Source organism: Perca fluviatilis, chromosome 15, assembly GCF_010015445.1.
Source record: "Perca fluviatilis chromosome 15, GENO_Pfluv_1.0, whole genome shotgun sequence".
NCBI lineage: Eukaryota > Metazoa > Chordata > Actinopteri > Perciformes > Percidae > Perca > Perca fluviatilis.
Window position 1 is genome coordinate 16,135,754 of NC_053126.1, and position 20,466 is coordinate 16,156,219.

Here is a 20,466-nt window from a genome sequence, read left to right on the forward strand (position 1 = left end):
TCACTTTTCCTACTTCCACATCAGCATTTTCATTCATAGACCTGTTTCAGTTTTGAGTGTGCATGACATATGAAGTGAGGCAACATTTGCTGATGTCTCGATGGAACTATGGTTGACTGTAACTGCTCTCATCTTCATTTGCCTTTGTCCTATTGAAACTATTTCAGCAGAATCAGGCAGTTTAAGCATATAATAAACAAGTTGCGTCATAATAGATTCCTGTTCCCCATGTGGGGGGAGATTCATGTCTCACCGCAAGTCATTTCACGTATCAACTGCGCCCTTTAAAGTCTCCGTCTAACCTTGAACACAAACGCAAAACATCATCCTCATCTGAGTTATCAATAGGCTGCATCATCGCTCATCTTCCCCTCATCATCTTCCGCACCTTCTCCCTCCCTCCCTTCCTCCCTCTCTGTCTGTCCATCTCCTCCCTCGCCTTTTTACGCACAAAACAAGTCAGAGCGCACTCGCGGCTGGCGGAGAAAACGGGAGAGACAATAGACAATAGTTTTGGTCATGATGGTATTTGGATTTTTACCTTAGGCAACATGCGCGCCGGATTGTGAGATACAGGTGATAAAGCTGTGAACGCGTCTGTTCATTTACTGACCGAAAGTTTTCTCCAGGTTTTAATGTTGCCAACCGAGATTTCAGGAGGAGTGTGTTTCACCTCAAGGTAAGACTCCGTAACTCAAGAACAGGTTGGCAGTGAAGGCAGACTGGTGATTTCCAAGTAATTGTGTTGACAGAATGTCTCTTATTCCTGCAGCAGCGCTTGCATTATTTTGTGTGTGTGTGGGTGTGTTTTTTTTTTTTTTAAATGCTCAGGTATTAACCAAAAAACTAAAATGAAGCCACAGTGACCGTGCTATCTGAAAAATGATGATCTTTGATTTGGTTTGTTATTCCAAACAAATAGAAGAGAACCGATGTTATTACAGGTTGGGTTTCAGTTAGTGGTTCAGTACTTGCTTTGGAGATTGTCTGATGCTTATCGTGGGTAATATTTCATTATCACATTAGTTTACAGCTGTTTTATGAGTAATCACATCCAAATGTTAGACCGCATAACAACTCAGCCTTTTATTTTCCATAACACGCAGGTAATGTTGGTCATTTCCCCAGCATTTTAAACTAAACTAAACTATATTATCAAACAGATTTGCCCTGCTTGTTATATTAATTACTGAGCACATCGAGGTTGGTCATTACCTTCAAACCGAGCTTCTTACTTTTTCTTTGCTCGTCAATCTTCACAGTGCGCTCCAACTTCATAGAACAATGTATTGATCCTCATACGACATGGCAATTATATTTCCTTTAATTATAGCTCCAGGTGACCTGCAGCGAAGTTAATGACATTCTTTTCAACAGTTTTATTCCGGCAATCATAAGCCTACCAGAGTATCAGGCTGTTAGTCTCAACATGTATCATTATCGATGAATTACACAAATATATCAGTAATGTATTCAACACGCCATCAGGCATAACATCAAATCAGCTGTATTTACATAATTCATTTGTTTAATTGAATTACTTTATTTTCGGTGGCAATGCGGCAATTAGCCGATATTCAATAGCCTATTCTGTATTTGCGGATATTACAGGCTAATTGCCTCCCAAAGGTTGTCATATTATAAACATGAGGATTCATTACAAATATCACACCAACAACAATCTTAACAATATTTAATATCCAATTGTAAAAAATGCTATAATAGAACTATTTCTTTATCGAGCCTATAAAATAATACCACAGAGTCTGACAAGGCCACAGCGAAAACAATTATAGTAGCCTACTAGTGAAATTAGTTTCCTTTCCCGATTTGTCGACTTTTAAAGACAACTTTGGAGGACACCGAATGCCGCCAGCGTCTTTAAATGATTCTTCTGCATTACTCAATTTTGTCACGTATATGAATAATATGAATAAACAGATGTAGGCTACAAATTAGAATAATAACCTAAAACTAATATAGGCTGATTAAATTGTTGGCTGTAATTTCCAGAAAAGACTTTAAAACATAGGCCACATATTTTCAAAATAACCTTAACAAAAATGTTTAAAACGACCCTGTGGTTATTTAAAATGAAATGTGAAATAGGCCTTTATGTAAAAACGTGGTCTACTTTTTGGTATTCTCACAATTTTGTCCTACTTAAAAAAATATATATATATATAAATAATGTTTGCTTATTATGTTAAGGGATATTTAAAGGTTGACATTCTCTTTTAAAATATCAGATGACTAAATGTAGGGCCCTTAACTGTATCCTAATATTAACCAAAAATGAAGCATTTTTGTATGGGCTAAACTTTGATGCTTGATATAATTCTTTTGATTTTGTTTTGTTTTTTCAAATCATCAAAAAATTATGTTTTCCATCTTTTGTAATTTTTATTTCTGTCTTTAATAACTTGAATTAAATCCAAGCTGTGTGTGTGTGTGTGTGTGTGTGTGTGTGTGTGTGTGTGTGTGTGTGTGTGTGTGTGTGTGTGTGTGTGTGTGTGTGTGTGTGTGTGTGTGTGTGTGTGTGTGTGTGTTTGTGAATTCAGTGTAATTTGGATCTATATTGTGGTAACTTAAAATGTCGCCTTAAAAATACTTTTTGGAAGTGACTGATTTTGATAATCTGCGTGCATTGGCGTACATTTTGTCTCATGTTGCCCTTATTTTCAAATGCATTTATTGCAGTGGGTCTGATATCTAAGATAGAAATAGTGAATTCTGTGTCTTTCTGTAGCGATCACACTGAGGGAAGGAGAGAAGGGATGAAAACAGAGGGAAGCCCGCAGCCCTGTCAGCAGCAGCCTCCATCCTCAACGCCTTTTGGTGAGTTAACTGGCAATTCGCTGCATAACGCCCAAACTAAATAAACTCGTCGTAATTAAACATGAAATATTATCACCATATCAGGATACCAAGGCTCGTCATAAAGTTTTAGCCTATACTATTTATGAATATTATAAAGAACACTAGGAAGAAACACCTTAACATAGACTATCATCACCATCACAATCAAGTTCACTGTAACCTCGCTATTTAGTATTCACACAATATAAATTCCTAGGAATTGTGTGTGTGTGTGTTCTGTGTGTGTGCGTGCGCAAAATATAATAAGGAATATTAGAGGGAAACCATAGGAGAAAAAATGGCAGACACAAACAATGTCATATAGCCTTATCATAGTATCACATACAATATTTTTCAAGTCAAATAGGAATGAAAAAAAATAATATAATTTTTATAGGATACAATAAACCTATATAGGCTTACATAAAAATTAGGCCTAGGCCTATATTTACGGATACATTAAATTAATGTCCTGGGGACTTTTTAATCTACTGTCTAAAAAATATTATCAATAAGTAGTGCTTTTATAAACTTTTGCCTATTGAGTACACCAGCACAGGGTGGATTACACTCTGTCATAGGCCTATTATTAAAAAAATATCCGCGTAACAGTGTTTTACAGATGGTCACGGGGGAAATTTGGAGGGAGTCAACATTTCCTTATGGTGCGGGGCTGTGTTGGAAAAACTTGGACTCATGTAGCCCAGTATTTTAAATATTCGGCCCTGCCTCTCTGCCTCTCTGTCTCCCTATCTACGCACTGATATGCACCCTCCAGGTCCGGAGTACAGGGGAGGGGGAGAGGTGTGTGCGGGCTGCGAGTCTCCCATCGCCGACCGCTTCCTGTTGCGCGTGAACGAGCGCTCCTGGCACGAGACCTGCGTCAAGTGCGCCGTGTGTTTGAGCTCGCTCACCGGGACCTGTTACTGTAGGGATCGCCTGCTGTACTGCAAGCACGACTATGAAAAGTAAGAGTACACACACACACACACACACACACACACACACACACATACACACATGTTGAAGTGAACTCCTAATCTGCAAAGAAATAAGAAACTATCTCTCTGGTAAGCTGGCCAGGTAGTGACAGAAATTTGAGATATGAATATTATTTACAAGGTCACAAAGAAACTGAACATTAGTTAAAACTGAATTTGTTAGATGTTAAACTTTGTACAAAACAAAACAAAAAGCAGGTGGAAATACTGAACAGAAGGTGATGAGAAGTAAGTCAGAATGGGGGCTTGACAAAGTGCCTTTCAGTTTCAGCATGCTGAGAGCGAGTCTCTTATTTAGACTTAATATGAGATTAACTGATGAATAACCATGTCAAAAAAAAAGTTAGGCCGACCTGATCAAAAGCATAAATCTGGAGGGGGGAAACATCTAGAGAAAAAAAACACTTGTGACCACACCTCATTTATACAGTGTACAGTACATTCTTCAGGCTGAAACATCTGGCTTTTACCAAACAAGTAAGCATCATTTTGATAGTTTCTGAGCAAATTAATGTACGTGTCAAGAAAGTTTAAGTGTTTTCAGTGTTACAAATTACTCTTATAAGTCAGTCGTAATATCGCACAAGTCTGATTAAAAATCCCATACATTTCACTAAAACCAATAATGGATCTTTAAGACAGATGTCTAGCTGGGAATTATAAAGTAGTATAAAGTGTTCTACTGATTTTATGGAAATTTCAACAATCCTCTCCCCCTACAAAGCTATATCTACGTACTTTGTATTGCAAATTTGTGTTCAACCCGACAGGTCTGTCATTTCCAACCAGTGTGATGTGTGCAAAAGCTTTGCTCAAACCTACACAGCTTCATTTTTAATTGTAGTCAATATCCCAAAAGACATTGAATATGTTAGGCTGAAGTATGAATAGTGTATCTACAATTAATGGAACATTTTTGAAGTTTCCATTTCATTTCAATTGTACCAACACAAAACATCCAAATTAAATATGAAATTTTGTGAAAGTGTGATACAGATATAGCTACAGTGTAACAAATGTTTGATCCATCTGTGAGGCCATTTAAGAGGGTTTGAGGTATTGTGGTTTCAAATGATTAACTGGAAATTCCTGGCACTTAATACAGAGGTATTCTATGGAGAAACATGTGAGCCCCCTTTCCCTCTGCTAAGAATTGTAGTAATTCTTAAATGAAAATTATTTGCAGTTCTCTTTGTCTGTTTGTGTCATAAAGTTATACTTATGCATCTGAATGTATAGGGCCATTCCCATGGTGTTTATGTCCACAATCTACTTTGAATGAACAGCGCTTAATACTGCTATTTAACATTCCAATGTAATGTACACTGTCTGGAAATACTACAATATAAAGCAATAACACACAGTTCATACTTGCTTTGTCAAATGTAAAGTGTGGTGTTTTTTGTTTGATAATTCAACTTTTGAGGCCATAACATTTGTACGGGTGTGTGTATGCATATGGTGTGTGTGTGCTTTTTGTTTCGGTTGTTTGGTGTGTGCCGTGGTCAGTGGGTGTGCCTGCAGTGGGAGCTCCAGGGTTAGACAGCTGAAGGACGAGCCTGAAGCTTGTTATCATTGTTTTGAAACGTGTCAGACGACATCCAGCAGCACAGACTCTCCCACTGTACCTGACATCTGGAGGAGAGAGAGAGAGAGAGAGAGAGAGAGAGAGAGAGAGAGAGAGAGAGAGAGAGAAACTGGCTGATGAAAGTCCCATTGTGTGACGTTTATCTGGAAAAATGAGTGGGAAACGTGGAGGCAGTGGCTTATCATAAATGAAGCACTGGGTTCGTCTTCAGTGATGGAATGAAAACGCGTATTTGCTTCCCTCGTGTAATGACTGTAATTGTAGATCCAAATTAATAGTCAGCGGCTCATTCACTATGGTGTTGATTTAGTCCCCTATACATTGCGTATGGATAGTTGCCTTGTTGTGTGACTCGGTGCCAGACTTGGCACACAGTACTGCCTGTGACCTTCAGTGGATCAGCAACAATGTCTCCTTGTTTTCCCTGCAATCTGTCCATCAGCGCCTTACTACCACTACCACTACCCCCCCCCCCCCCCATCTAGAGCAGGTGTGTGCATTGTATCAGATAATAAATGTCCAAGAATTTGGAACGTGCATTCAACATTTTAGGGGAATCCATACAGTTATTAGGAGATGCTTATTTTTCTTTTAACCCTCTACTTTTAGCTTGGTTCCATTTTAGTTCTGGTTGAAAGAAGCAGAGGCAGGTAAACTTCCTGACATCTATACACATTGATTGTCAAGTATACTTTTAAAGAATGTGTGGATGAAATACATGCATGGTAAAACCACATCTTGTTCATACTGGGCTATTTTCCATCTCGCCCTCATGCAGTATCTCAGGCTTGCCCAAATATTTTTTAGTTTATCCTTTGCTTTGATTACATCACCCAGCACACAGGCAGAACTCTCCTCCCTGACTGTCCATCAGCATAAGCTAAAAGCCACACTGTTTTTTTTTTTATTTATTTAAAAAAAAGAAGCATTTGACATTGTCATTAACATGTTTTAATTATGTTAAGACATGTTCAAGGAGTTCAGATGGAGCCTGTATCAGGGCCATATTTAGTTCATTGTGTTATATGTCACTATTTTTGGTAGCCTACTGAACTTAAATGGCCAGTATGTACTTTATTTTCTTTATTCATTGAAGCCTCTATGTTTACAGGCTTGTGGGGATGCGCAATGTGCTATAGGTGCCAAAAACAATCTATGTTTGGTACTGCCAATTTGTTTTGTGTCATGTGTGCAATAAACATTACACTTCGTGAGAAACAAATCGTGGCAGAGAATTGTGATATCAATTCTAAGCTAAAAAATCGTGATTCATATTTTTCCCCGAATCATGCACGTTACCCGTGCATTTGTTTGCATGTGCTTGTTTTCTGTAGTTAGTATTCCTAAAAGCAAATGGTGAAATAGAAATAAATACAAAATGTGTTTTGGGAGAGATGTGTCTGAAAATTTTATAATTAATCTATTCTGCTGAAGTGAAAAAAAATGCATGTAGATGTCTATCAATTCAAATGAGAAGACAAATCAAATTTTGAAATGTGACCCATCCCCCACCCTGATTCATCTGGGCTAAACTGCCTTCAAGGCAAAAGTTTATTCAACATTTGCATGTTAAATGTTTTCCAAGGATATTTTGCTTCAAAATGATTAGAAATTGATCACTGTGATTCTCAGTGTAAGGTTTCAACATCAGTAGACTTTTTAGGGTGAAACACATAATCCTAATCCAAAAATTCAAGCACTATATTGTATATAACCATATAGAATATAGGTTCAGTTGTGAGTCACATTCAAGTTGAGTCCCTGAAATGTCTTGTAATAAAGGAGTGTTTACCATACTGCCACTCATTATCTATGCAAAAAAAAAACAGGAGGCATGCCTTCAGTTCCGAGATTCCCTGTTCTCAATCAGTTATGGAAATGAGGGGATTTAGACACAATAAACTCAAGTGCATCTTGTGGATTTTTCTTGTGGATTCATTTTTGTTTTGAAACCTCAAGAAATTCTCTGGAACCCCATCCTGCTATTGGACTACATGTTCCGCATGAGGCTTTAGAATAATTTAGTGGCAAGGTTTCCCTCCACATTCTAAATTCCCATCAGGATGTTTTTAATGCACTGGTTTAATGCATCATTTTTGCCCGAAGAATAATACAAATTTGGAGGGAAAACATTTACCACATCGGAAACAGGAAGTCTGAATAGTAATGGGTAAAATGTCTCAAAAACATGTTTATTTTGAACAAAAATTACAGAATGATTAATATCTCATTCTGATTAAAAATAAGACAATGAAACCACCTGATTAGCAGACGGACATGCATGAATATTGTCTACCATCCTCATAATCCTACACACTTTTTTCACAGTCATTGCCTTTACGCACTGGCTCGACATTATGGTTCCTTGCCAAACTGAGCAGTATAAGACCAGTGTTCCCTGGTCAATAGTGCTGAGCCCAGACAGAACAGAGGGTAGTCTGGCTGCGCGGAGCCTGCAAGCTCCCTTGTAAGCCCCATAAAGGCAGCTTCAGCCCTGTGAAAAACAGGTCACCGGGGTGGATAGTCACTAAATCTTGGGTTTAATACCCCACTCTGTGGGGTGGAGGGCACTGAGACTACATATAGGTCCACAAACCCTGTTTTTGCAGACAGAGAGAGGAAGACCCCGCCGCCACAGTTATGGAATCTCCCTCTGCTGACCAGGTATCTATATGGGAGGCTAACACTGACGGCCTGACAGAGTATCCTCTCAAGTTACGGTGCATTTAAACTTCTGAGTCTTGCTGCTCTAAAACACAGAGACTGAGGATAGAAACAGCATCTTCTACCCCTGTTCTCCCATCCATACCCCCACACCAGCCACTGTTTCTCTCCCTGTCTCTCTATCCGTTACCTCGTTCATCACTGTCTGCTTTGTAATATTATTTCTCTATTCCAAACCTCATTTCCTTCTCGTTGAGATTGATGGCAGCGATGACACCAAACAGTTTATCTCCCCGTTTATCCCTTGTTTTCTCTTAATCGTCTCCCTTCCCTTAGCGCCTCTTTGAGTCTCAGGATGGGAATGGGAGGAGGTAGTGGGGAGGCTGATTGGGTACAGTGCTAATTACCCAGCATTCTGTAGCTGTCCTGTGATGACAGGCCTGACACTAGGCTGCAGGGAAATACTATTAGAGAGAATTGTGCAATGACACATCAGAAGGACACCAAGCCCTTATCCCCATCAGCTAGTACCTCAACTATGGTTAATGAGTCAATGCCATATTAATGATTTACTTTCAATATATTAAGTCTGAATATGGAAACATCACCATTTCAAGATGTCTGTTTAACAAAAGAAAAAGAAAACACATTTCTTCCTTATTGTACTAACAAACCATGCAGATTTTTGCCTCTAAAATTAGAGAGTTTCTTTGTGGTGTGCACAGCAATAACAAGTTATTACTAATTTAAAACATAAAAACATAAAAAAGTAAAGTGTCTTTTCAGAAAACCATGTTTAGGGGGGTAGCAGAAATAAAATTTTCAAAACCTGGGCAAATGAAACCATAACTACATGCATTGCTAGTAATGCAAGTGACAAAATGTTAGTTTTGACTGCAAGTGGAAGGAAAGTTTGTGGTTTAGAGTTGGTTTAGGTGAATCATGGCTGCACTGACTGACAGGACTGTACCGTATATATATATAAATCCCAGTGAGAGGCTACACATAATACATGCATATGTGGTTCTGAAACGTTCAAACATTTCTCCCTAACCAGGAGCCTTACACAGGCTAAACCTGCAGCTCAACAGTTGATGGTTGGAAGTGTGCCCAAGGAAAGGAAAGTGGGGATAGGGGAGTTTTGATGTTGGGCTGTTGAAGAACAGTAAGATGAATGAATAAGTATAAATGAAAGAACATCAGGAAGAACTCTTGATGATGGAGAAAGGGTTCGAAATGGGATAAAGAAGGTAAAGATGAGGTGTCAGAGATTGTTAGGAAGGGATTTAGCCTCAGATTTTTGTCTTGGTGCATGCATTTGTGTGAGGAGGGGGTGAAATTGCCACAGTTTTTGCATAACGTGAGATGAGACCCCATCATCTTTCCTCCCCCACAACAATTTTATAACAGACAGCTAATAAATGTTTCATGGCAGAACAAGCTGCTCGCCTTGGCTTTATTAAATCTGAGATAATAAAAGCAGAGAGGGAGAGGAAAAAAAGAGAGAGAGAATAGGGGGCCGCAACAGAGAGGGAGAGATAGGGAGATCGGCGTAGACTTTTCTTAAATCAACCGGCTGTATCTCCTGTTTCTGGGGCAACGGGTCCCGCTGTCCCCCGCCACCCCCTCCCCGCTGCTTCCCACTCCGCCAGAGTCAGACAGGAAATGAGAAACGGGCAGACAGGATATTGCGTTCTGGTGGCCTGGGGATTAACTGTTTTATCTAAACTAACACACACACACACACACACACACACACACACACACACACACATGCCCACACACACACACACACACACACACACACACACACACACACACACAAACACACATGCCCACACACACACACACACACACACACACACACAAACACACACACACACAAACACACGTCTATATCACACATAGCATTCATTCTTGGTAGCATCAGGTGTAGATCGCAGACACCCAGAGACACATACCATGCAGACCATGCATGTCATGCAGGTTTTTTGTTGTTACTTTACACAGGTACATTACATTAGGTCTTAGGAATATTACAGGCATCAGTGCTGCTCTCATGTAGAGCTGGTCTTATTACCTGTGTGAACGATTTATAGTGAGAGGTATGACATGTAACTGTATAACTGTGGGATTATCTGAGGGTTTGTGCAGAAATGCCTCTAAAGATGTATTCAATACACTGCAGGCCATTAAATAACAACTATTAGCCCATATAGCTTTTACACATTTTGAAGAGTGTTCAATGAGCAAGAGGACTGCTTATGATGTTACTTTATTGATGCATGGATGGATACGGTGCACAAATGACAGCATCTGTCAGTGTTTTATTGATGTTTGTACCCAGGCACCTTATCTGTGTTTACACTAACTGTGCATATTTGTGTTTATGTGTGCATGTGGCTATGTATACCCACGTGTGTGTGTGTGTGTGTGTGTGTGTTCAGGCGTGTGACTATATATCTATATATATCTATATAGATATATATATAGATATATATTATATATTTGTATACATGTGTGTATTTGTGTGAGTGAGTGTGAGTGAGTGGTGGCAGAGGTAGCGAGTATCGTGGGGAATGCTGGGAGATTTTAATAACACAGAAGCAGTGCAGGGAGATTTAATAAAAGGAGATGATGTGATTACTGAACCCTGGCTCTGAGCCATTTTGCTTCACAAAGCAATATCCGCCGAAAGTGCACACACACATCCACACACCCTTACACACACATCTAAGAAATGGATACTAAACAGAATACAACTGAAAAGTAAGATTGTTGCATATTATTTGCTCTTTTCGCATCTACCACATGAATCCTTGGATGTACCTTCATTTTCAGGGAATGTGTAAACACCCATTTGTGTGACCCACATGGTCATTCTGAACACAAGGTGTGGGAATCACAAGTAAGCTGGTACATGAGTACCTTGATTAGAGACAGAAATGAATCTTAAACTATAGGTTAGGAATCAAAATGAGTGACAGTGGTAGATCTTTGGTGAGCCTGCTTGAGACTGAAGCCTTAATCTGTCCAAGTTCGGTTTTTCTTGGCTCGCTTACATACAAACCTTGTTCAATGCCAGGCACTCCAAACCTAGGGTTAGTTAAACCCATACCTGTATAAATATTCATCAATTATGAAAGCAAGCACAATAACTGTAATTGCTCAAAGACACATACATATTTATGGAATTGATTGTGTTCATGCAATGTTGTGCTTGTCAAAGCTCACAGGCAAAACAATGCCACATGACACAGCTTAGGGAGATGATGAAGATTCTGTTATTCTGTTTGCAAGAAGGAAAGGGCAGATTATAACCACAAAATACTCACAACACATCACCTTTTTCTGCCTCTCTGCATTTGATCTCATAATCAGTGAGCTTGTAATTAGTTGTGCCCCCTAACCCCTCAGAAATCCATGACACTAAACATGAAGGTGCCCGCAGCCAAGTTAAGGTTTTTACATCACAAGCTCATACACAGACAGTCTTCGGTCTGCACTTACACTTCTCTTCTTTGTAATTCTTTATATCATTAATATTACACACATCACTTCATTAAAGGAAAGCCTTCTAAATCCAAAGCAAAGTCCTCTTCTAAATATCTTTTCTGATAGATTTTTCCACAGCTGGTCTTAACTCTTTACCTCAGCTGTTTAAATCCTAATTTTCATTTCATTTCCACTTAGCGGAAATTGAAATGCAAGAAGAAAAACTTTCTCTGTAATATAGTCAGTGTCATGCAAATATTATTTTTTCCACTGATTCTTGATGGGAGCAAAGATATGCCTGCTATATTAGGGATATTGAAACTTTGAAAATCATGTTTTTACTGTGGATCCATATAGCATTATAAAAACCTGGATTGTCTTAAAACTTTTTGTGGTATTTTACCATACATATTCATCTGTAAAAAAACAACATATAATCAAAAACACATGCCTGTTTGTATGACAAGTGACCAATTAAAAAATAAAAATAAATGTATTTATAATTAATTTGGATACACATACATGTAATTCCACCCAAAACATTAAAAACTGATTTGTTCTGGAACCTAAATTTACCTTATTCATGTGGATGTCCTTTAACCATCATGTCTGTATTGATGTATGGTCAGGGCTAGTGTGAAGGATACTTCTATTAGAGGGATAAGACTGATCTACTTACAGACCCCCCTCTGTGGCAGTTGCCCCAAGTTGCCTTCATTTGCCATGTTGAGTAAATTCCTGCCGTGCTGTGTACACCCCGATTAGGGAGTGTGGGACTTAACCACCAACATCATCAGTCTTATGTCAAGCAATCCTGTGACAATTCTGTTCTGTTGTATTTAGTTTGCAGTGAAAGGAAGCATTTAAAGTGTTGAAGTGTGTGTTTGGATGGAGAGTGAGCTACAAAGAGCAGGGTGGTGATTGCTCTCCTTTGTAGAAAATGTGTTAGATGCCAGATATTGTGATAAACAAGGTGTTTGCATTACATCCCTTTTTAAGATGCAATGCACTGTTAAGAAAATAGGTTGAGGAACCTTTAGTTAAACACATGGTCCTGCCACAATAGAGTTTATAGGGACAAATGTGTTAAGTTAGCGACACTGTCATTTGGGGAATTTGGGCAGCGTTTGGCAGATGGATTGAGAAAGATTAGCCGTAGCAGCTGCGTTTGGGACAGAATCACAGATTAGGAGCTCTAATGTGCAGACCTGGCTCCTTCTTTACACTCCAGATTTAGGCAGCAACACCTTCCTATCACTCAGTCAGGGAGCGTCAACACTTCTGCCTTCGTCCCTTCCTCCCCCTATTCACTCCCCTCTCATCCTCCCTTCCCTCTTGTCCAGGTTTGTACTTTGTTCTTGGTGCTATTTCTGCACCCGCTGACCTTTCTCTTTCTTACACCTATGCTTTGACTACTTGGTAACTCTTTCCGTGAAAAAGATATTCTGGTTAGCAAGCATATCTGTACTATTGCACCACCAGCATGATCATGGGTCATGGTACGGTGAACACATAGGTAACTAGTCAATGTCAGACCAAGTATACTGATACTCAGTGGGTGGGTGTGTGCAAATGTCTGTGTGCATGCATGCCTGTGTGTGCGCATGCATGTGTATGTGAGTGGCTATGTGTTTTAGTGTGCATAAGTGAGAGGAGAGAGATTAACCCCATGCTATCCCCAATCCCTGGTTATGAGTTTACAGCGTCTGTCTGGCCATCGCACTGTTTAAACAACAATCTAATTAATCCTGTCTTTATTAGTTTCAGTGAACTGGGGAGGCGGGCTGGGAGGGCGTGAGGGAGAACTGGGAATGCTGGCAGAAAATACTGGGGAGGGAGGGGGAGGAAACCAAGTGTGAGAGCAGGGATTTGAGAGGAATTTAATGGCAGAGACTTAGGCCCTCTGAATGGAAATAGGGATGTGAAGAGATGGTGAGGCAGGAGAGAAATTGAAGGGTTATAACATCTCACAGGAGGAGACAGGAAGAGAAAAGAAGGAAAGTAGTCATGGGAAAAAGCCATGGACCTGAGAAAGACTCTGTATATAGCTTTATTCATAGAGTTAAACAAGCACTTCAAAATGTGTGGGTGGGATATAGATAGACTGGAGTTTACCCCCATTAAACTGATCTCCACATTTAAGGATTAAGAAGGGAAAGACTCTTTACAGGCAGCTCTCTTATCAAAAGCTAGCTACTGCCACCTACTGTAATGAGGGAGAAAAGAAAATACAATGTAATTCCTCTCAGCAGATGTTCACCTTGTTGCTCTGTGAATTGGGTAATGTTTATATGATCTTTAATTAAGAGACTATGCTAATCTCCAGATGTGTAAGAGCTTGTTGCCTGTGCCTCCATCTTTAATTACCTCACCTTTTCTGCACTCATTGACTCCCGTGATGCTATGTTTCACAGTTTATGTAGGTATCCTTCACATATAAGCCCATATGTGTGTCTTTCTGTGCACCTCCAGGCTGTTTGTAAGGAAGTGCAGTGCATGCCTGCAGGTGATTGGACGTTCAGAGCTGATAATGCGTGTGCTAGGCCAGGTGTACCACCTGGGCTGCTTCACCTGCTGCGAGTGTGAACGCCGGCTGCAAAGAGGTGATGAGTTTGTGCTGAAAGAAGGCCAGCTGCTCTGCCGCATGGACTATGAGAAGGAGAGGGAAATGCTGGCTGCTATTAGTCCCACACCAACTGAATCAGGTAAAGTAGGTTTGTTACAAGGCCTCTTTGCCTGGACCACATTTAAATCAATATGTTCCATGGCTTTTCTGAATACATCTTCACAAATTGTCTTTCTTTTACATGCACGCATTCAACATATCTTTCAGCACAGCCAGTCTCAATCACATTGCTGCACTGCAGACCAGTGAGCAGCTTGTGAAGTGAAAATGGGGGTTTAAAGGTCTCAAGCTGATCCCTTGTTCACTAGGTAATAAGTATGTATATAATGAACTAGATCTCAGGCACTGAGTAGGTTATTGACTTTATGACCACTGGGATACTGAGTCAATGACGTACAACTCAACTGCTTAGAACAGCAGCAAACCTCAATGGCAAAATTATACACAACTGTTTTGGATATGAAGCAGTAATAATATATCTATTTTTAATAAAGTTGAATATATCATCCTTCATTTTGAGATGATGTTACTTCTGTTTGGAAAGTGTAGCAGAAGTGTCTTGATTTGTGATCGGTAAGGATAGTCAGCAAAGGTGCTCACTGGTTTTTACAGTGCATTCTGGGAACGTTTTACAGTATATGGAGCTGAACCTCCAGTACGCTGCAACAATTTGGCATTGGACATTCTAGAAACAGTTTTCTTCTCCAGAGGTTCACTACCTACAGAACTAGTGACCAGTTTAAGAAACGCTTGGGCTTTTGCTCACAGTCACTTCAGTGTTAAATACTTATTTTTAATTTAATGAAGTATGAAAATGTGCCTTCTCCTCCGGGTTGTTCTGACTGTTTTGTTGTTTACTTACCTTGCTCAGTGAAAAGTGAGGATGAGGACGGTGGAGGAGGCTCTGGCGGAGGGAAAGGTGGTGATGAAGGCAAGGAGCACAAGCGTTCAAAACGACCACGCACCATCTTGACCACACAGCAGCGCCGTGCTTTCAAGGCCTCCTTTGAAGTGTCTGCTAAGCCTTGCCGCAAGGTGGGTGGACCAGCTTGTTTTATCATTGGAAATGTTCACCAGAAAAAAAGCACTTAATCTCAAATTGTGTTTGACTCTTTAAAGTTGTATTTTAAGAACAATGAACACCTGTAATCTGTAGGTGAGAGAGACACTGGCTGCTGAGACAGGGCTGACAGTCCGTGTTGTGCAGGTGTGGTTTCAAAACCAGAGAGCCAAGGTAGGACTTTATACATTTCCTGAGGACATGTTCTGCCTCACAGATAAACACGATGAGAAAATTCATACAGACAGTGGATTTTTTTGTTCCATAGATGAAAAAGATAGCTCGAAGACAGCAGCAACAGCAACAGCAGCAGCAGGAACAAGAGCAGCTGGGAGGGACCAGGAGAGGAGCGAGTAGAGGGGGCCGCCAGAGCAATGACGACAGTGAGGGTAAGAGCTAATACAGTAGTGTACAAAAGCAGGATCAAGAAGAACATAAGAATAACCTATGAAATAATATGACTAAAGGGATTCTCACCTCTACACAGATGGCTCTAGTACCCATGGCATGGATGGGATGCTGGGATATCCCTCTCTGCCACGTCAGCAGCTACTCGCTCTGGACCCCAACATCTACGGTGGAGAGCCATTTCGACACGGGCTTACACCGCCTCAGCTGAGCAACGAACAGCTCCACTCCTATGGTAAGACAGGAGGTCAAAGCTGCCAATTCAAAAGAAACCGTCCCCTCAAAATGAAAATGTTCTCATTATCTCCCCTAAAGATAATGTAACTTTCATACATGCCAGTCAAAACCAGAATTCAAGGTAATGGGGCAATTTAGCAAGTTAGTCTTGTAAAGGTGAGGTTGTGAGGAATTCATATAAGGAAAAGGCTGAGATTAAACTACAGAGACTGACTCATTGTCTGTTTTTTAGGTCCATTAACTGTTGAGTTTAATGTAAAATGAGTGCTGCTCTAAAAATGTGTACCTATTTTCATATTTATCTGTGCTTTCTGGTGGTAATTAAAAACTGTTCCACTTCCATTTCTTTTCACCACAGACTCAGAGACCGTGTTCCATGACCTGGACAGCGATGGAAGCCTTGGTCACCTTGGAGACTGCCTCTTGGCAACAGGGGACGGCAGTCTCTTGCCAGGGCGAGTGGGAAATCCCATTGACCGCCTCTACTCCATGCAGAACTCCTACTTCACCTCCTGACCCTTATAAACTCTCACCCTTCCCACTCCTGTTCCACCTTTCACCTCAGAGTTGCAGCTAATGGAATCTGTCCATCAACATGCCTGTGGGACCACTCTCCACGAAATAGCCTACACACAAACACACTTCTGAGCTTTTATCACAGGCCAAAATCATCACAGGCATAGTCATAATATCACTTTGCAGCAGATAAGCGTTGTGTTCTAACCATCTTTCCTTGACAAGAATCACATGCTGGAAATACACTGTAAATGTCCAAGATATGTAAAAAAAAAGACCTCAATTTCTCCTGTTGTATTTATGTAATATTCAATGAAAGACATTTCATGGCACTTTCCAACAAATAAAATGACAAACAAAAGACACTTATCAAACATATTAATATGTATATCATAATTTACAGACAATTATTGGTTGTTGAAAGTAAATTCATCAATCAAGTTACATGTATTTATGAGTCTTGGCAGGCCTTAAGAGCAGCTGAGGGTCTAAATTAAATTAGTATATTGCATAACTTTTTTTGACAGGATTAGTGATTAGTTATTGTGTGCGGAAGACTGCAGCGTATACAATACTGTATATGGATTGGAGTACAATTTTGCTCTCAGGTTAGTGTGTATGTTTATGTAACCTGAGCTATAACTCAGGATATTGTGCTGGATAGGATTACAATTTAACTTGCCCAGTGACTTCAAGGACGTAGATTGAAAGAGGAAGAAACTCTCTGTGTCAAATGGTAATTTCAAACTACATTCATAGTTTTTGATAATGCATGACAGGTATAATATGGACCAAAAAAAAAATCACTTTTGTTTTTAATATTTAGACAACACTACAGGGTCATTTGAGGAGCCTTATGCGGAAACAGGGTTGTATAAGTGATTATTGCTTTAGCTTTCCCTTCTATTTTATAATGTAATCACCAAGAGTAAATGACAACCAATAGATCTATAACTCCCAAAGGTTAGGAAACTAGGCACATGATGATGTGCTCTGAAATGTAAATGTGAGTATGACTGTGTTACAATTAATTGTTGTAGTCAATTTCTGTAATCATTTCTTTCTCAAACATCTCAAATTAGAGGTTGTTAGGTAGATATTTTGTACCTTCTTCTGTGATTATCAGCAAATATTTAAACTGTAGCATGATATTTATGTCACAAAGTAGGTCTAAAGGAATAGCCTCCAAACTGAAGTTGGATAGCAAGTGCAGAAAGCATCAGAATCAGACTCACAATGTGGTGCAGAATATATTAGGATTAGGGTGATACTTGTTTCATTTAGGTGCCGGTGATCAGCTACAGCTCGTGACATTCTTTCATGACATTATGTTTGACTCTGATCACTGACTCATGGTATTTTTACAGTAATATTTTTGTGAATGTAACTTATTTGTGCGGTATTAGGCAAGCTCCTATCTTACTTTTTTGTTCAGTGACTGCCAGGTGATGTGCTTTGAATGTAATGTTGCCGTATCTTCAATACAATCTGCGGTTTCATCTTTGAAGTGCACGTGCCTTATTTTCCTAAATATGATAAATGATGATGCACTGATCACTTTCTCGTCTGGTATAAACCGAAGAGATTACACTTGAAAAGAAATGAATCATTTTCCCCTCCTCTTCAAAGCTTTAATAATTGAACCAGAAAAGGTATGTTCTGCTTAGTGGTCACAGGGCTCATAACTCAATATACTCCCTCTGTCTCTCTCAGTAGTCCCGCAGATTAGAAGTGGACAGCCTCCTCCTTCTCCTTTCTTCCCAGACTCCCTATTTCTTAGTCATTGAGTACTCAGGAGAGTTTGTGCGGGAGTGATTCATTCCAGTTTAATATTTGACTCTGACTCAGACCTGGAAAGGGCAAGGGTGGGAGGGACAGACCAGACATAAGCAACAGAAAACAACAGGGATGACCACACCAGATGATTAATACAAGTCTGATGTCAAATTTAATGAGATGGTTCAATAAGAATTTGTAAAAACAGACTTCCTGCATACAGAAGGCAAGTATAAATGTTATTTTCAAATAAACACAACATTTACATGAGGAGTATGAGAAGAAGAACGACGCAGTAATTACATATTCTACACATGGTCTTATTCACAGTAATGTTGCATTCATCTCCTTTATCTTTGTTGAAGAAAGAAAAATAGTCCCATTAAGTCACACAGAGGAAAATAGGTATCCTAACAACTGTCACTGTACATACAGTAAAATGGCTGGGGCACCTGTGAGACCAGCCCATCTGTGCTGCTGTGGAGACAGGAGTAATCTGAAGGCGATGGAAGATGCCTGAATGCTACGATGGCTGAGGTACTGGGTCTGTAGATGGGGGGGGGGGGAAGAAAAGGAATTTATTGGTATGTTAACTATGAAAGTAATACCTCTCAAAGATGGTGCATTATAAGTCCCATTTTGTAGACATAATAATCCATGGGTCTGTTTTATGTGTTGTTGTATCAGACATTCTAAAGATGCCCATTACAAGACTTAAAGGGAAAAAAATCACTTTTTCAGTGCTTGTGCATGTACATGTACATTTGGGTATCTGGGGTGCCTACAAACCCACAAACTGTGACAGCACAGTGAGTTCTTTGTGGGATGCCAAGATCAGAAAACATGAGATTCAACAAGCCATTCAGATTTGGTTTAACTTCCTATGTCAGATGCAGGTCAATTAAAATATACCACCTCGCATCTGAGTATCTCTACCAAAGCCTTGAGAACTACCTTTGCAAAGGTGCACCATATGTTTGTTTTTTTAAACATTACAGCATGTAAACATGTTCTAGTAGAAATCAAAAATACAAATATGAAGCTGAAAATGAGCATATGTCTCCGTTAACATCTGCAAGTCTGAATAACCAGCATGCACAAACCATGTCAATGTCTTGTCTGTCTTGTTGTGTTTTACATATTTTACACTGATATGGACCTGTGTGTCACAAATAAAGTTGAACTGAATTTAAGAGACAAGTGAGGCATAATAATCTGCACATTCCTATCTCTTTATGTATTTATTTCTTTTTAAATCACTTCTATTCACTACTGTTTATATGTGACCTTGAGTTATGTATGGTATGGCCAATTCCAGCAAGGACTTACCTACTCCACTGAGGTCTACGGTCTCTGCACAGCCCAGAAAGCGAGCCACATGTTGTGAGCAGGAGGTAGGTTTGTCCTGGTTTTCTCTCAGGCAGCGCTCAAACTCTACAAACTCAGAGGAACAATCCTGTCTGATCTTCTGGATCACTGGACTATCAAAACAAATGTAGGGGTTAGATACAAATGTGCTTTGAAAATGTGGGTGTGTAAGAATGTTGAGGCAAATGGGAGTGAGTATGTTGCCTTACTGTGATGATGTGCACTGTGCAACCTTAATCTTCAGTTCATGACACTTTAACTGCCATGTCGATGGGTTGGAGGCTACACATGACCCATACGCCTCCATTTCTTTATGGCAATACTTTGCCGTGATATCCATAGCAGCCTGCCTGAAGAGTGACAGATGTATGTAAACAAGTCAGTGATTATAGACAAGTCCAATAACACATCGATCGCCAACCTGAAAAACTTTCTATATTAAGCATAAGCAATACGGAATAATATTTTTAAATAAATTGGAGGATGCAGCCTGATTGACAAAGAACAAAGTACTGTATCTATACGTTACTTCCCTAGACTTGAGAACATACATGTAATGTTGATATGAGCCATATTTAAATTTCTTACATGTTGCTCTTTTTAGGCTTGTCTCAAACGAAGAAACTGATCAACCAAGGTTATAGCACCAGTACTTCTACATGTGGAGCCAGTCAAGTCTTTGCAGAAGCTACACTACACACCTAATACTATCTGATTGGATGGAAATACAACATTCTAAAACATTCTTTTAATCTTATTGGTTCAGGTTTGTGTCGATCTCACATTCTGGCTCCTCCCCTATAATGACGATTCTTTTATTAAAGGGGTAGCCACTTAATCGCATAACTGAAGAAACGACAAATACAGT

At 39.7% G+C, this 20,466-nt stretch overlaps 2 protein-coding genes across 4 annotated transcripts; one reads left to right on the forward strand and one right to left on the reverse strand.

The window, feature by feature from the left end:
- Nucleotides 1–312: 312 nt before the first annotated feature.
- lmx1al (LIM homeobox transcription factor 1, alpha-like) lies at nucleotides 313–17,961 on the forward strand. The gene is made up of 9 exons (XM_039824897.1): nucleotides 313–679; nucleotides 2,750–2,838; nucleotides 3,638–3,827; nucleotides 14,080–14,312; nucleotides 15,105–15,268; nucleotides 15,390–15,467; nucleotides 15,562–15,682; nucleotides 15,781–15,936; nucleotides 16,297–17,961. Exons 1-9 carry the CDS (start codon nucleotides 636–638, stop codon nucleotides 16,452–16,454), a joined length of 1,233 nt encoding a protein of 410 aa, XP_039680831.1. The 5' UTR covers nucleotides 313–635; the 3' UTR covers nucleotides 16,455–17,961.
- Nucleotides 17,962–18,033: 72 nt separating this feature from the next.
- On the reverse strand, nucleotides 18,034–20,314 carry LOC120574545 (coiled-coil-helix-coiled-coil-helix domain-containing protein 5). 3 transcript variants are annotated; one of them, XR_005641873.1, is made up of 5 exons: nucleotides 20,187–20,314; nucleotides 19,808–19,948; nucleotides 19,560–19,711; nucleotides 18,683–18,776; nucleotides 18,034–18,304 (listed from the first exon to the last, which is right to left on the reverse strand). XR_005641873.1 is itself a non-coding variant. In XM_039824928.1 (4 exons), coding segments are annotated over exons 1-4 (318 nt in total). In that variant the 5' UTR covers nucleotides 20,189–20,314; the 3' UTR covers nucleotides 18,375–18,753. The 3 variants fall into 3 exon arrangements, 1 of the variants encoding a protein (XP_039680862.1); XR_005641872.1 differs by having other exon boundaries at nucleotides 18,664–18,776; XM_039824928.1 differs by lacking the exon at nucleotides 18,034–18,304 and having other exon boundaries at nucleotides 18,375–18,776.
- Nucleotides 20,315–20,466: the final 152 nt, after the last annotated feature.

Bases quoted from the DNA above. Each gene is read 5' to 3' on its own strand.
- lmx1al (XM_039824897.1), top strand. From the start codon at position 636: ATGTTGCCAACCGAGATTTCAGGAGGAGTGTGTTTCACCTCAAG. The intron at 2,839-3,637 runs GTGAGTTAACTG...TGCACCCTCCAG, and splicing joins TCCATCCTCAACGCCTTTTG to GTCCGGAGTACAGGGGAGGG. The intron at 15,468-15,561 runs GTAGGACTTTAT...TTTGTTCCATAG, and splicing joins TTCAAAACCAGAGAGCCAAG to ATGAAAAAGATAGCTCGAAG.
- LOC120574545 (XM_039824928.1), bottom strand. The intron at 19,712-19,807 runs GTAAGGCAACAT...TTGTTTTGATAG, and splicing joins GCACAGTGCACATCATCACA to TCCAGTGATCCAGAAGATCA. The intron at 18,777-19,559 runs GTAAGTCCTTGC...CCCCATCTACAG, and splicing joins CGTAGACCTCAGTGGAGTAG to ACCCAGTACCTCAGCCATCG.